The 13,664-nt window shown below is 39.6% G+C and overlaps 1 protein-coding gene and 1 long non-coding RNA gene across 5 annotated transcripts in view; both read right to left on the bottom strand.

Moving 5' to 3' along the window:
- Positions 1 to 13,664, bottom strand: part of LOC142150075 (uncharacterized) — a 400,752-nt gene that overhangs the window by 113,043 nt on the left and 274,045 nt on the right. The window lies entirely within an intron of this gene.
- METTL25 (methyltransferase like 25) overlaps positions 1 to 13,664 on the bottom strand; it is a 225,742-nt gene that overhangs the window by 36,179 nt on the left and 175,899 nt on the right. For all 4 annotated transcript variants that reach the window (XR_012691360.1, XR_012691361.1, XR_012691362.1 and 1 more), the window contains 2 exons: positions 12,317 to 12,411; positions 2,430 to 2,459 (listed from right to left, as the gene is read on the bottom strand). Coding sequence is in view for 1 of the 4 variants with exons in the window: in XM_075209364.1 (XP_075065465.1) it covers positions 2,430 to 2,459; positions 12,317 to 12,411 (125 nt within the window). In the remaining 3 variants the exon portion in view is untranslated. The remainder of the gene's footprint in view (positions 1 to 2,429; positions 2,460 to 12,316; positions 12,412 to 13,664) is intronic.

Here is a 13,664-nt window from a genome sequence, read left to right as displayed (position 1 = left end):
AAGTAGTGTCAGAAGGTGTCAAAAGTGCTACAAGCAGGATGCGTTTGTTATAATTAAAAAATAAATAAACACACACACACATTATATATATATATATATATATATATATATATATAATATCAGTCAGGCTCCCCTTCCGTTTCCCACCTGCCTGCTGCATCTCTCTTACTTGTTCCATAGCACACCAAGCAAAGATTTTTGTGTGACTGTGTTTGAAGAAAATGCTGTGTATGCCAGCCAAATGGCAAGATGCCTAGACTTTTAGCAAATAACATGAAGTCCACGGCTGAGAGCTTGCATGTGGCACCCAGACATGAAGAAATTGCCCTGTATACACACCTTTGTATGATATATTAATATTTCAACAGTGATGGGATGTGTGTGAAACATGGTTTTCATTAACCAGAAAAATAGTGATTCAATAAATTCACTTTCAATGAAAGAACAGTTCAAAAAGCAACATAATATAGACTGTTAGATGAGTATAAACCTCATCACTTGTTACTATTGACCAAGATGATACTATAGTGGTGAAAATAGATGAAAAAACTTAATGGTCCCAATGTGTGAAGGATCTAACTTTTTTTTCTTTAAAACACTGGGTCATAGAACTGTATTCACCTATGGCCCATTCACCACTGCGGCGTTCGATTTGATTATGCCTGATTTGCACCCTATTTCGTGGAATTGGCACATTAGAATTGAATGCAGTTTTTGGCTGCTACTTTGGTTTGGTCATTCTGACTAATGAGTGGTAAGAAGTGGTAAGTGATAAGGGGGTGATTGTTTATGTTAATGAACACTTTGTCTGTGCTCCATATCCCTCTAAAAAGCCACCAAGGCTTTGATATGTTTGTTTCCTGGATATCTCAACCATTTTGAACTCTGTATTCTTTTAGTTCTCAAACTATGTGCAGAAGGTATATTTTAGACTTACAAGACAGTGTGAACAAATCAACTTCTTACTAACAAATTGTTGCATAACAAGACTCCATCCTGTGCTCATTTTCCATTTAATTTATAGGCCAAACAAGACTAAATTCTTGTTTTAATGTGCATAATATTTAAGAGAATCTATACTAGGAATGTTCACTGACCCTCGTGTTTTGGTTTTGGATCTGTATTAACTTCGTGTTTTAGTTTTGGTTTTGGCAAAACCACCCTCATGTGTTTTGGTTTTGGATTTGTATTTTGTTTTAAAAAAAAAACCTAAAATCACATAATTTGGCTTTTTTTATTTGCTCCTACATTATTATTAACCTCAATAGCATTAATTTGCAGTCATTTTCTGTAAATTTTGTCAAGTGACAAGAACACTTCTACCCTTCCTATTTCTATATGAGCAATGGCACTGGAGACTGGCAAGAACACTGCTAACCCTGTATCTGTGGCGCTATATCTCCTGGGGAAGGAGGTACTTATGGAATTCAAAACCTGCAAGATCTGATGACGCAACAATGACATTTTGCCTTGATTCAGATCTAAGGAAGAAGCGGGAAAGTACTCGCATTGGCGATGTTCTGGAGGGTTCAGTTTTCGGAAAACTGAGCCTGAGCATGTCTAATCTATACTGGCTTCAGCAAACAGGATGGCAAAATGTCTGAACTACATCTATTGGCATTATTTTCTGAACTCTGACAGAGCATGCTGAGTATTTATGTAGTTCTACAATTGCTTGAGTGTTATAGGGATGTCTACCACCCTGGTGCAGCAATGGGAGGAGGGGACAGTCTATTATACTAAAGTAGGCAGAAAGAGTTAAAATTTCATTAAAATGGTGTTAAATGAACTCTAAATTCTATAGAGGATAACCACATATTACTGCAATTTAGCATCACAAGTCTCTTAACAAAACTGTGTGTTGTTAAGAAACAACTACCATTAGAACCATTATCTGGTTTGGTTAGGCCTTTGTCTTTCCCTGATATGTATTTTAAAAATTAATTTCAAAATGAACAAAATTTACATTTAAAAATGACACCCATCTTTCCCTATGTTGCCTCCAGTAGTAGCCCCTTATTACATTGTGTAGCAGAGCTCCCACTGTGACAATAACATTCCTGCTTTTTGAACATTTTTGGAAATCATGGCGCTTATTTTTCACTACATTGTAAATGATTTGTCTATATTTTACTATACTTTGTTATGAGGTCACCCTCATTGGCTTATATATGTTTCATGAAAGATTGGTGACTAGTTGCTTAAGCAATTGCTGTAACTGAGACATTAAACAAGGACATCACCAGCACTTAGGTGAGACAAAAGATTACAGAATTCCAGTACATGCAGCATAGTGCATAGGAATGCTTCACAAGAAGAACTAGAGTTAGCTTTAAGCCCTTGGGAAACTAAGTTCACATTTAGGTTATGCACTAACAGAAATCAGAAGGTAGACAGATCCATGTGATTCAGCAAACAATACTACTTACCCCTTGGCCGACCGCTGCACGCTCTAAAGCCTAGAATTGGAAGAAAAAGATAAGGTCGATATGTTTATCATTTTGTCAGACGATGTTATAAACATACTGGCAGAATGAACAGATTAATTATGTGACATTAAATAAACTCACACACTGCAATGTGTTAGCCCGGTGTGTAACGTTGTTAATCAGATCTTTTATAGTGTCTTTGGTTTATTTAAGACAGACAGAGATAGGAAAAACACTTTCGCACAAATTAGTACTAGGCTGGAAGAAAATTCCTTTCAAATTGGCTTTGTGCCTAACGCACCATAGCAGCCATTCAATGCTGCAAATTTATTTAAAACCAGAACCCTTTTTTTTTTTTTAATTCCATGAAATGACATAATCAGGTAATGTGATATGTTTAGACAGAAACTGTTTATTTTACACTGTAATTACAGTGCAAATAGCAGTTTCAAAACAATCTGGCATATCTATACAACACTGAAATAAAGATTTTGGCCTTAGCAAAAAAATGTTTTACTTGCTTTCTGACCAGCAGCCAGTTACAGAAAAAAGCATGCCAGGCAGATACAACAAAAATGACCATGGAAATAAGCTTCTATCATTTTACCAGAATGCATTATAGCAGCAGCTTAAAAGCTGAAAGGAGTATCGTTACTGTTTGCAACATTGGCGGGGATGGGAAGAGAGACACTGGGGGTTTGAGAAACACGGGAGAATGGTGGAGGAAAGAGAGAGAACAACTGGGAAAAAAGGGGGTAGAACAACTGGGTGGGTTGGGACAACCATGGGGAAAGGAAGGTTTGGGAGAGCCACTGGGGGGATAAATAGAGAGAGAGGAACCAAAGGGGAAATGAGAGAGGGGGAAGGGTGAAACACAGAGGGAATGAAAAAGGAGGAGGTAAGAACAGTAAGAGATAGCATAAGTAGGCGGTAGGACAAGAGAGGGGGGAGAAACCTCTGCCACCCTCCCGGGCTGAAACATTGGCACATGCAGCTTAACATTGTGATTTAAACCCCACTTTTGATTCAAGATCTGTGTGTTTGTCTATATCTGTACCCTCTGTCTCCCTCCCCGTGGTCTTCTAACTGCCCACTCCCCACCTGTGGCTTTCTAGCCCCCTCTTCGTCCCCTGTGGTTTTATTCTTTCCCCACTCCTGCCCTGTGCTGTTTGGTCTGACTCACAAAAAACAAAACTACAAATTAGGAAAAAACAGTTCTTTAAATTAATGAACATTTCATTAATTTAAAGAAGCGCACCTTCTTTTCACTAACTTATAGTTTTGTTTTTTATTAAGAGTCAGATGACTCCCATCAGGTGCTGCATGCTTTGAAAATGGATGCTCAGGGAAGGTTGTAATGGTGACACGCTGAGCACACTTGTTGCTACATGAACTAGGGAGCTACAGGAGATGGCTTGATGATTGCGGGTCAGCTTATCCCAATATATCTATATTGTACACAAAACTCTCCCATTTATGTATATGTGGACACATAGTGATTTATGTATTGTTTGCTTTTGAGCGCCAGACTATATTTTCTTTTGTTTTATAGAATAAAACATTTGTGGACAGCTCTTAAGTGTCATAAAATGCCCATAGAATTGTTTTAGTCCTTTTCTTTTTAGAAATTAATGTAATTAGAACTCATCATTTTGAATACCATTTCTGCTCTATTCAATTTTTATAGAATACCTCTAGATGACAGCATCTCTCTCTATATCAGGATATATATGATCACCGATGCCAATAAATTAATAATTATTTCTTTGGCAATATTTTTTATTAACAATACATAATACTCATAGTCAATGTATAAACAAATAGAAGAGTCAGGCTAAAGCAAGAATTTATAAACAATGGAATAGCTTGAAAAATGGGATAATGCACGGTGGCTAAGTGGTTAGCACTTTTGCCTCACAGCGCTGGAGTCATGAGTTCAATTCCCGACCATGGCCTTATCTTTGTGGAGTTTGTATGTTCCCCCTTTTTTGCGTGTGTAATCTCCATGTGCTCCGGTTTCATCCCACACTCCAAAAACATACTAGTAGGGTAATTGGCTGCTATCAAAATTTACCATAGTGTGTGTGTGTGTGTGTGTGTGTGTGTGTGTGTGTGTGTGTGTGTGTGTGTGTGTGTGTGTGTGTGTCTGTGTGTGTCTGTGTGTGTCTGTGTGTGTCTGTGTGTGTCTGTGTGTGTCTGTGTGTTAGGGAATTTAGACTGTAAGCTCCAATGGGGCAGGGACGGATGTGAATGAGTTCTCTTTACAGTGCTGCGGAATCAATGGCGCTATATAAATAAATGGTGATGATGATAGATGGATATATTTTGAGTCAAAAAGCAGGTGAAAATAAACAATTTTATATATTTTACTTTAATGTTCTATATTTTACATTCCATGAAGTCAACGTGGAAATTTTTAAGTGGCGGCATTGAAATTTACAAGTAGTATGGAAAATGTAAGTGAATGTAATTTGTTCATTTTACAATGAGGGCAGTAGGAGAAGTGGCGGTATGGTACACCACTGTATACAAACTCCTGCTTGCAGTATAAAAATAATACAATAGCAAGTAAAACAAAGCAATCTAGATTCATAGCAAATACAAACTGATACATAAGAAAAAAGAGTATTTATATATAGCTGTCCAAAAAAACAACTGCAGCTGATGGCATCAAGAAAACTTTTATTTCTCTATCCTACCACTGGGGGACACTGCGTTACCTTGGGGTATAGTAGGTGGGACTGGAGTTAGGCACTTATAAACTTGTTTGTTTCCCTGACTCCTCTCCCACTATGCCCCTCCTCTGTAACTGACTCCAGTTGTTGTAAGTGCCTTCTGGAGAAAGGTCACTTCTGTATAGGCTCCTGCCTATACTTAGTTTAGCATTAGGTTTTCCCATTTTTATTTTTGTTCCTTTTCAGGTGCAGCGCTGGACTCCATGCCAAGACCCAGAGGAGTGAATAGTCCCAGTGACTCCTTCACTCTTGAGTTCCAGCGCAGGTAAGCAGCACGCTTCCCTTGCACCTCTGCCGGCAGTCTACCCCTAGAAAAAAATGAGCAAAGGGGCCATGTTTTATTTTAAAGTATGCCTTTAAAGGCAGCTTTATGTGGGGCATAGATATATTTATTAATTTCGGCCTTATAGACGGCCGCGGCCATGTTTAAACATGCGGGCGGGAGTGAAGGTGTCTCAGCCTCTCCTCTCCGCCCGCAGACTTGCCGGCAGCCTCCCCCCCCCTCCTCCGCCCCTAGACAACGAGCAGCGGGGGAGAAGGACAGGAATCGCTCTCTCAGGAGGCAATTACATTTGTCAGTGAGACCGCACGCACCCTGGGCATGGCAGCGCGGTGGTCCTCACTTCCAGCAGCTGCAGCCATACTTTGTATATGGGCTGAGCGGCGGTGAGCAGAGGCGGACATGTTAGGAGAGGGGAGCGCGCTCCCCCTCTCTCTCTCTCCCTAATGGCGCGAATGGCGGCCATCTTGGATCCGGAGCGCACACATCAGTGCATGCTGTTCCTGACTCCTGCCTCTCTTCACTGGGTAATGTAGTATCATTTTTAATTCTGTTTTTAAACGATTGTCAGCCTGTTTGCCACACAGTTAGGACCTTTCTTTCAGGATCCTGTGACTGTTGCTTATATTATAGGACTACCTATTAGACATGGTAGTTTACTATCCTCCTGTGACATATTTTGATTTTCAGGCAGATATACATTGATATGGGAATACATATCTGTATGATATTCCATATGGTTACTGTGGATGGACTTTTTCCATAAGTCTGGTAAAGGGAGTTCCATATATATATACAATCCCTTTTGCTTCGTATAGCCTGTGTTCCCAAGTATTGTGGTTAACTTTTATACAGTTTTCCAAATATGCGGTATGTCTGAGGAATTACCTAAGGGGTAATAAACACGCTGTTTTATATGCTCTACATTATTTATGTGGCACAGAAATAATATACAGTGTAAGGCTGGTTGGTCTGTATTGCATTGTGTGCGTAAATGTATATATGTATGTGTACATCAGGAGCTGGGGCTCATCTGATATTTACACTGTTTTGAATATATGGTGTTGTGGGTTCAATCTCCCTAATAGCATATATATATATATATATATATATATATATATATATATATATATATATATATATATATATATATATATATATATATATATATATATATATATATATATTACCTGTTTAAAAGATAGAACAGATTTATTCTGTGTCTTTTTTTCTTACTGTTGTATCAGGTTACAATAGGTGAGTCTTCCAGGAGTAGAATACTCGCTGGTTGGAATACTCAAAAAATTATATATATATGTATATATATATATATATATATATGTGTCTTCAAATTAATTGTTAGACAATCTTATTTCCTGTTACTTTGTCTTCCATTTCCTTATGTTTTCTAATAAAACGATCAACTTGGAATTAGGAGTGACATTATATATGTGCAAAATGTAATTTTTAAATTATCTTTTCCACAGCCTAGCCCAATTGCCTCGGCACAGAGTGCGAGGCTAGGGTCTACAAACAGGGTGCTTCCATTTCGGTGTCAGCTGTTTTGCAGAAACAGGTCTGGTCTAAATCACTGTCGCTTCTGGTGGCCGAACACATTAAGGTGATTTTTAAATTCGAAATGGTATGTGAGTATCCCCTTTTTCATGCTTCTACACATGTTTACACTGTGCTGGTTAAGCACCCACACAGCTTATATCTGTCCGCTACCACAGAAGCGGCATTACGCTGTTTAGGTATAAAACCATCCGGACAAATATGCTGTTGTTCACCATCTTCCACAGATGGAGAGGATTTTATCTTTGACTGTTTCCACAGTCAGAATAGGGATGTAGTTCATTCCTCACCAGAGGATGTCTATCTCCATCTTCTTTTACTATCAAGAGGAATATTCTTGCGGATTACACTCATGAGGTGGATAATCCCAGCTTAAACTGTACACAATTTTTGCATTTGCAAGACAACAGTCTATTCTTGGATTTTCAAATGTCAACCTAAGCCTTAGTGACACCCTAGTTGGGAAAATGTTTTTCCTCATATCTTAGACTTGGTGTCTGTCTTTTGTGAAAGACCAGGTAAACAGTAATAGTGGTAATGGCTATATTTTCACCTCCCCTTACTCTCCAGAGTCAATACAAGGGAGGTATTCCCTGTTGGTGACACCCCGGTGGGAGCAGACAAAGAAGTCCTCCTACACAGAGCAGGGGCTGGTATAGGGGTTTATCTAGTGGCTTTAGGACAGAATAAGTGCTCTAGCCTTTATTCACGTGAAGGGTTAATTGGGTGGTTTGTATTCACCCAGCAGCATCATAGCTGGTAGGCATACAGCTATTCAGCCATGATACCTATAGTTAGCCACATGCTTACAGGACTACGTTCCAGTATCGGACCTCTCAGTTTGCACTATTACAAATGAGTATCCAAAGGCTTCTGGCGGTAGGTGTGCTTTCTTTTTTTTATGTTAGCGACACCAGGCCATGATGTTTACGTGTTCAATCCTTTGATCCTCTCTGTTGATCTGAGGTCAGGGTGCCACGTCCCGGAGTCAGGCTTTGCCTTACAGGGGTGGTTATAGTTTATGTACTGTGGCAATCAGGTAAACATTCATAGGTTTGGGGACATTCCCCGGTGGTGGAAGTTATTTATTACACCCAACGCTTAGCTTACAGCTAGACGTTTTCAGCCAGAATTTTATACTGGCAGCCTCTCAGCAAGCTGCAGGACTGCATTATTGGGTTCACAAGGGGTCTCTTTGAGCCTACCCAGGTCTTCGCTTATTCTACCACACTAGAAGCGTTGGCTTATGCCTTAAATATTCTAGATTGGGGTTTTCAGTAGCTTACTACCGAAGAACACACTCCTCTCTTCTACACAGTTCCAAAAATGCTTCTGGCAGAATTTCCTTTCAGTAACAGGAGTTTCTGTTTTGCAAAATAGGATAACAAGTTTCTACTTGTATCTTTGGCTATCCTTATTTGTAACATCTCCCATGTCTCAACAGGGAGATTTTCATCAAGGAAGGCTGTTTTCATTGTTTTGGACGTGCATAGCATCCCTTTGCACTGATTCACTAATTTACCTGTCGTGTGGTGCTTAGTCACATTGTTTTTATTAGTGAGTCAGTTGTTCTTGTACAGAAGGTCAGAAAACCTGTAGAGATTCAGGGCTAGATTTACTAAACGGCGGGTTTGAAAAAGTGGGGATGTTGCCTATAGCAACCAATCAGATTATAGCTGTCATTTTGTAGAAAGTACTAAATAAATGAAAGCTAGAATCTGATTGGTTGCTATAGGCAACATCCCCACTTTTTCAAACCCGCAGTTTAGTAAATATACCCCTCAGTCTCAAAATGCAGTGCTGTTGCATTTTTGTAGCACTTATGCAATTCGCGTATCCTAATGCAGGATAAGGGTCGACCTGTGTATGGTCGGAGGGGTGTTTCTTGTGCCATACTATGGGCCAAGCTAGACCAACTTATTATTATTATTGAGGGCCGAATGCCTTAGCAATCAATCCTTTAACAGGTAGAGTGGGTCACCTCAGGGTAATCCTTTGAGCTCTCCTGGTTAGGTTATAGGGCTCTCTGAGAGGGAGCCCAGGTTCTTTTCACATGTTAACCTGTTTTCTCTATCGGCTCTCAATCTAATGACCCTCAGGTGGATTTGTCCATAGCCAGGTCGGGTCTCCCTAGAACTTAGGGGGTGTACAGGTGATTCACAGGTCCAATTCCTCGTGGGGGTTCAAGAGTTTCTAGGAGGGGGCGCATCCCAGCTAGTCTGGTGGTCCGCCGTATGTCTCTCTAAGCAGTGTTCTACTGGTTTAGGGGACTTGTGTTGTCGTCCCTCCTTTCCCGGTTCCAGAGCGGCCTCATCTCGTAGTTCGGCTCTTTTTGTTTTCATCATCTGGTTTGATGCTGTGGCGTCGGATGGCTATTCTTTTCGGCTAGAGAATCCCTGCAGGGAGATGGTTGCTACCTTCAATTCAGCCGTTGAGCTTCTTCCTCAGCTGTTTTCTTTGGGCTAGAAACTATATTCGATTGGTGTAAATTCCTAGAATTTCACACGCCCACTCAGGAATCTTTAAAAGGTTTTCTTTACCAGCTGGCTTCAATTGGGTCTCTGCCCTACTTCTTACAGTCTGCAGCTTCCGTGGCTCTCTGTCTAGCTCAGCGGAAGGTTGTTTTGCTTAAGCGGTTTCTTCATGCTCAGCTCACCTTTGGTTGGTTGTAGATTTCCAGGGAGTCTAGTTCTCGTCATCGGGAGGCTTGCTTTGGCCTCCGGTGACTCTCTGAATTAGCTAAGCTTTTAGCTCATGGTATGAGTGCTTCCTGGTATATACGTCGGGCTTATGTTGTTAACTCTCTATATGAGTGCTCCCTCAGATATCGCTGAGTTAGTTAAGCTGTTAGCTCATGAAATGAGTGCTCCCTTGTTTATCTTTGAATGGTTTAAGCACTGTATCAGTGCTCCCTTAGATATCGCTGAGTGGCTTAAGCTGTTGCATCAGTGTATATGGTGATGCTTTGGATATCATTGAGTGGATTGAGTTGTTAGCTCAATGCAGGCAGTTCTCTTGGATGTCACATCTCGTAGGAGATCTGGGGCGAGAGTGTGTATGGCTCTTCCTCATTTTCTTTACCAGAAACTTAGTGGCGCGTTGTACGAGACATTATTGGTTATGACAATTAGTGCCTGCATTCCACTGACAAAGAGATTGTAGTTCATCATTCTTGTGCCTCTTCTTTTTGTGTAACGTTTCTCCGACGGGAGATAGTTTGTGCTCTTGTTCGCACAGTTCCTGTTTAGGAATTTAATGCCCATTTAGCCTCTCTAACGCTAAAGAGCGTAGGGGGGACAGGGTCTAGGTGGTCTCTTGCCCCTGCATCACCCCCAACATTCTGTCTGTACCCCTCTGCAGGTTCCAGTGACTTTTACAGTGCACTTTCGAGGAGGGTTGCAGCTTTTTGTACGCCACAAAAGCGTCATTCAATGGCGCTGTTGTACAGAGTGGCAGTGTCTGTTTCTGCTGCATATTGTTTCTTTGTTGCATGCCTTTGCATTCACAAATGCAGGGTTTTGAACACAAAACATTGCACACAGCCGTTCCAGAGCATTCCCGCCCTTGGACACAGCTTTGGTAGCTCCCCAAGGTAACGCAGTGTCCCCCAGTGGTAGGATAGAGAAAAGAGGCTTTTTACTCACCGTAAAATCAATTTCTCTTACTACACTGGGGGACACTGCGCGCCCTCCCTTGCTCTGAAAGTAGTGCTGTCTTTGGTGTTGCTTTCTGAGTTGCTTTTTCTCTCTTCCTGGCTTGGTTATACAAAACTAAATTCAGTTACAGAGGAGGGGCATAGTGGGGGAGGAGTCAGGGAAACAAACAAGTTTATAAGTGCCTAACTCCAGTCCCACCTACTATACCCCAAGGTAACGCAGTGTCCCCCAGTGTAGTAAGAGAAATTGATTTTACAGTGAGTAAAAATCCTCTTTTTATTGTATATCTTAACATGTTATTAGAATATTTTAGCTAGGAAGACCTGGCAGGGACATGAACTAGGTTTGTGACTGAGAGCAATTTGGAAAATAGCCTATTTCTGCCCACATACATAGCATACACATCTTGAGATGTGTCCGTTTCTCGTTCAGCAGCATATACGCCTAGTTTCGACAAGTCATCATCAACAGTAAGTATTTGCATATGCCCTATAGTAAGTGCAAAATATAAGCCTCCTAACAGGCATATATGTGTGTTTCTGAAGGTCTGCATAAGCCACATTTGCGTAAACAGGACTTTCACAAAAGATACGCTATGCAAAACTGTATATGTCACACACTTCATCATCCCCAAAGTGTAATTTTTTTTATTAATTTAACAGATCTTCACTGTAACTGCAATAGCATAGTGTCTGTAAACTGAGGATTTAAGCATTTGGTGTTGGAAAGATGACAGGTGTTGGAGGTTAACCTTATGCAGAGTGCATACAGTGATAGGGACACTATTCAACATACTACTACAGCTAAGCTGTGGGCTCCATTGATAATATTTACTTTATTCGTCTATGAAAGTTAAATACATAAAGTTCACAAATGATGAACATAACTATTAATGTTTTTTTGTGGTATTACTGAAACAGAGAATACAATAATTTTAAATAAAATGTTCCAGAATTGGGTATGGGATAGTATTCCTGAAAATGCTATACGATTGTTTAATAACTCGCTGTCTGAATAATGTTAACAATATCTTAAAAAATATGCAAGTGATGGATTATCTAGTTTTCAACTTCCTCTTGAGCACATACAGGGGGGAGGGGATTCAATTGGCCGCGTTACTGTAAAAAGTAACACGGCCTGCGCACTATTACCACTATTATAGTAATAGTGCGCTTAAATACCGTTATTACGGTAGATTCAATGCCGGCTTTTTGCTCGCAGCTCCCTGAGCTGCAAGCAGAAAGCCGGCTTAAATTTACTGTAATAACAGTAATAGGTTTTGACGCTACGCTACTTCGGGGCGGAATTGAATTCCCCCCATATACTTTGTACATATCCTATTTAGTTTGAATTTAGTTCTCCTTTCTATAAAAGCATATGAGGAGTGGTAGAAATAGTGGACTCCTTCTAGTCATCTATTAAAACAGTCAAGTTTCTGCTTTTTCCAGGCAATATTTTTATCCATTCCCTAGCTATTTCTACAGACATAATATTTTGGCTACAAAACTTCTGTTTAACATTTCATTTGCTACGTACACAAATTTGGTTTTGTATGACATGAAGGCTCTGTGCAGAGTTTTTAGTCATGACTGCTATGAACAGTCAAATGACAAGACAAAGCAATGTAAAAATACAATTTACCAAACAAGCAGACATCCTGGCATTCCGTCCAATATGCCAGCACTTTTCCTTCAAATACTGGCTCATTGGAAATCCCCACGTTCCCTCTGTGCACTCTGTAAAAAAAAATAAAAAATTAAATAAATGCATATTATAACAGGACTTCTTGAAGCGACAAACAGTAGTTAAACTAACATGAAGTTTCTTGCAATTACCTCACAAGACAGTCATACATTTCTGTTCAGGATCTAGACTTGCAGACATTCCAAGATTATGTCTTTTACACTTTGCAGAGAAAAATTTTCTTTATTACAGAATATGCAAACAATCTATTATTAGGGCAAGTATTGTAACAAGATATAAGAAATAACAACAGTTTAATCTCTTTGGCAAACCACATGCTGTCCAGGTTGCAGAAAGTCATAATACACCATTAAATTACACATAGCTAACGCTGCTTTTCTCTGAATCATTTTGGCAAAAATTGACTAAGTGATTTGTGTTTTCTGTTTACTTATATGTCAGAGCATATTCAAAATCCCTGTTCTGTTTTCTTCCAGCTTGGAGCAGCTGCAAAGCTCTCAATTGTTTTTTTCAAAATGTTTAGCTCTGTTTTACATCCAAGTGATATGTGCAATTTAATTTGGCTTACCATCCATTTGTTGCTTTAGCAGACAACAAAGCTTAGTGCTACAAAAGGGCTTATTAAACAACTGATGCTAAGGAACCACTTAGGCAACATTCCTTAAATAATGTTGTCCTAACCAAGGTTATGAAAAAATTGTTGACAAGTAGTTTTTACTTATAGACCACACAGACCTAAAACTCGCAGGGTTTGGTCCAAAGCTGTTGCTATCTAAAGAGTACAAAAAAAGAAAGTAATAGTACAAGGTATGCCACATTCATGAACATTATCTACTGCAATTTTTTTTTAAATAAAATTAAGCAAAAAAAAACAAAACATAGATGTTATTATGTTTGTGGAGCACAGATGGTGTACAATCAGTAATGGAAAATGGAACAATCCAAACAAAAGAAAACTTTCTAGGTTAGAAAATAATAGAAACATGAAAAGACAAGATACAATGGCTGTAGATCAAGTTGGAATACAGTTGTAAGGAAAACATTCCAACATCTGTAGTACATTGTTAGAAGGCGGTAATTTATACCACCTTGTATTTAGTGCGATTTTGTTTTGCATGCATTGTTCTGCAATCTGGGGCTTGGAGAGCAAAACAAAAAGTTTTGCAGAGTTTGCAGTAAGAACCATCAATGTACAATTATACTAACACACCACAGCTGGAATACAAAATCAGTTAAAGTCTCCTCAAACACATTGCTAGGATAACATGCAAAACAATTTTGTTTC

This window comes from Mixophyes fleayi, chromosome 4, assembly GCF_038048845.1.
Source record: "Mixophyes fleayi isolate aMixFle1 chromosome 4, aMixFle1.hap1, whole genome shotgun sequence".
Taxonomy (NCBI): Eukaryota; Metazoa; Chordata; class Amphibia; order Anura; family Limnodynastidae; genus Mixophyes; species Mixophyes fleayi.
The sequence above is the reverse complement of the archived record's forward strand: the minus strand, read 5'-3'. Positions and strand labels throughout refer to the sequence as shown.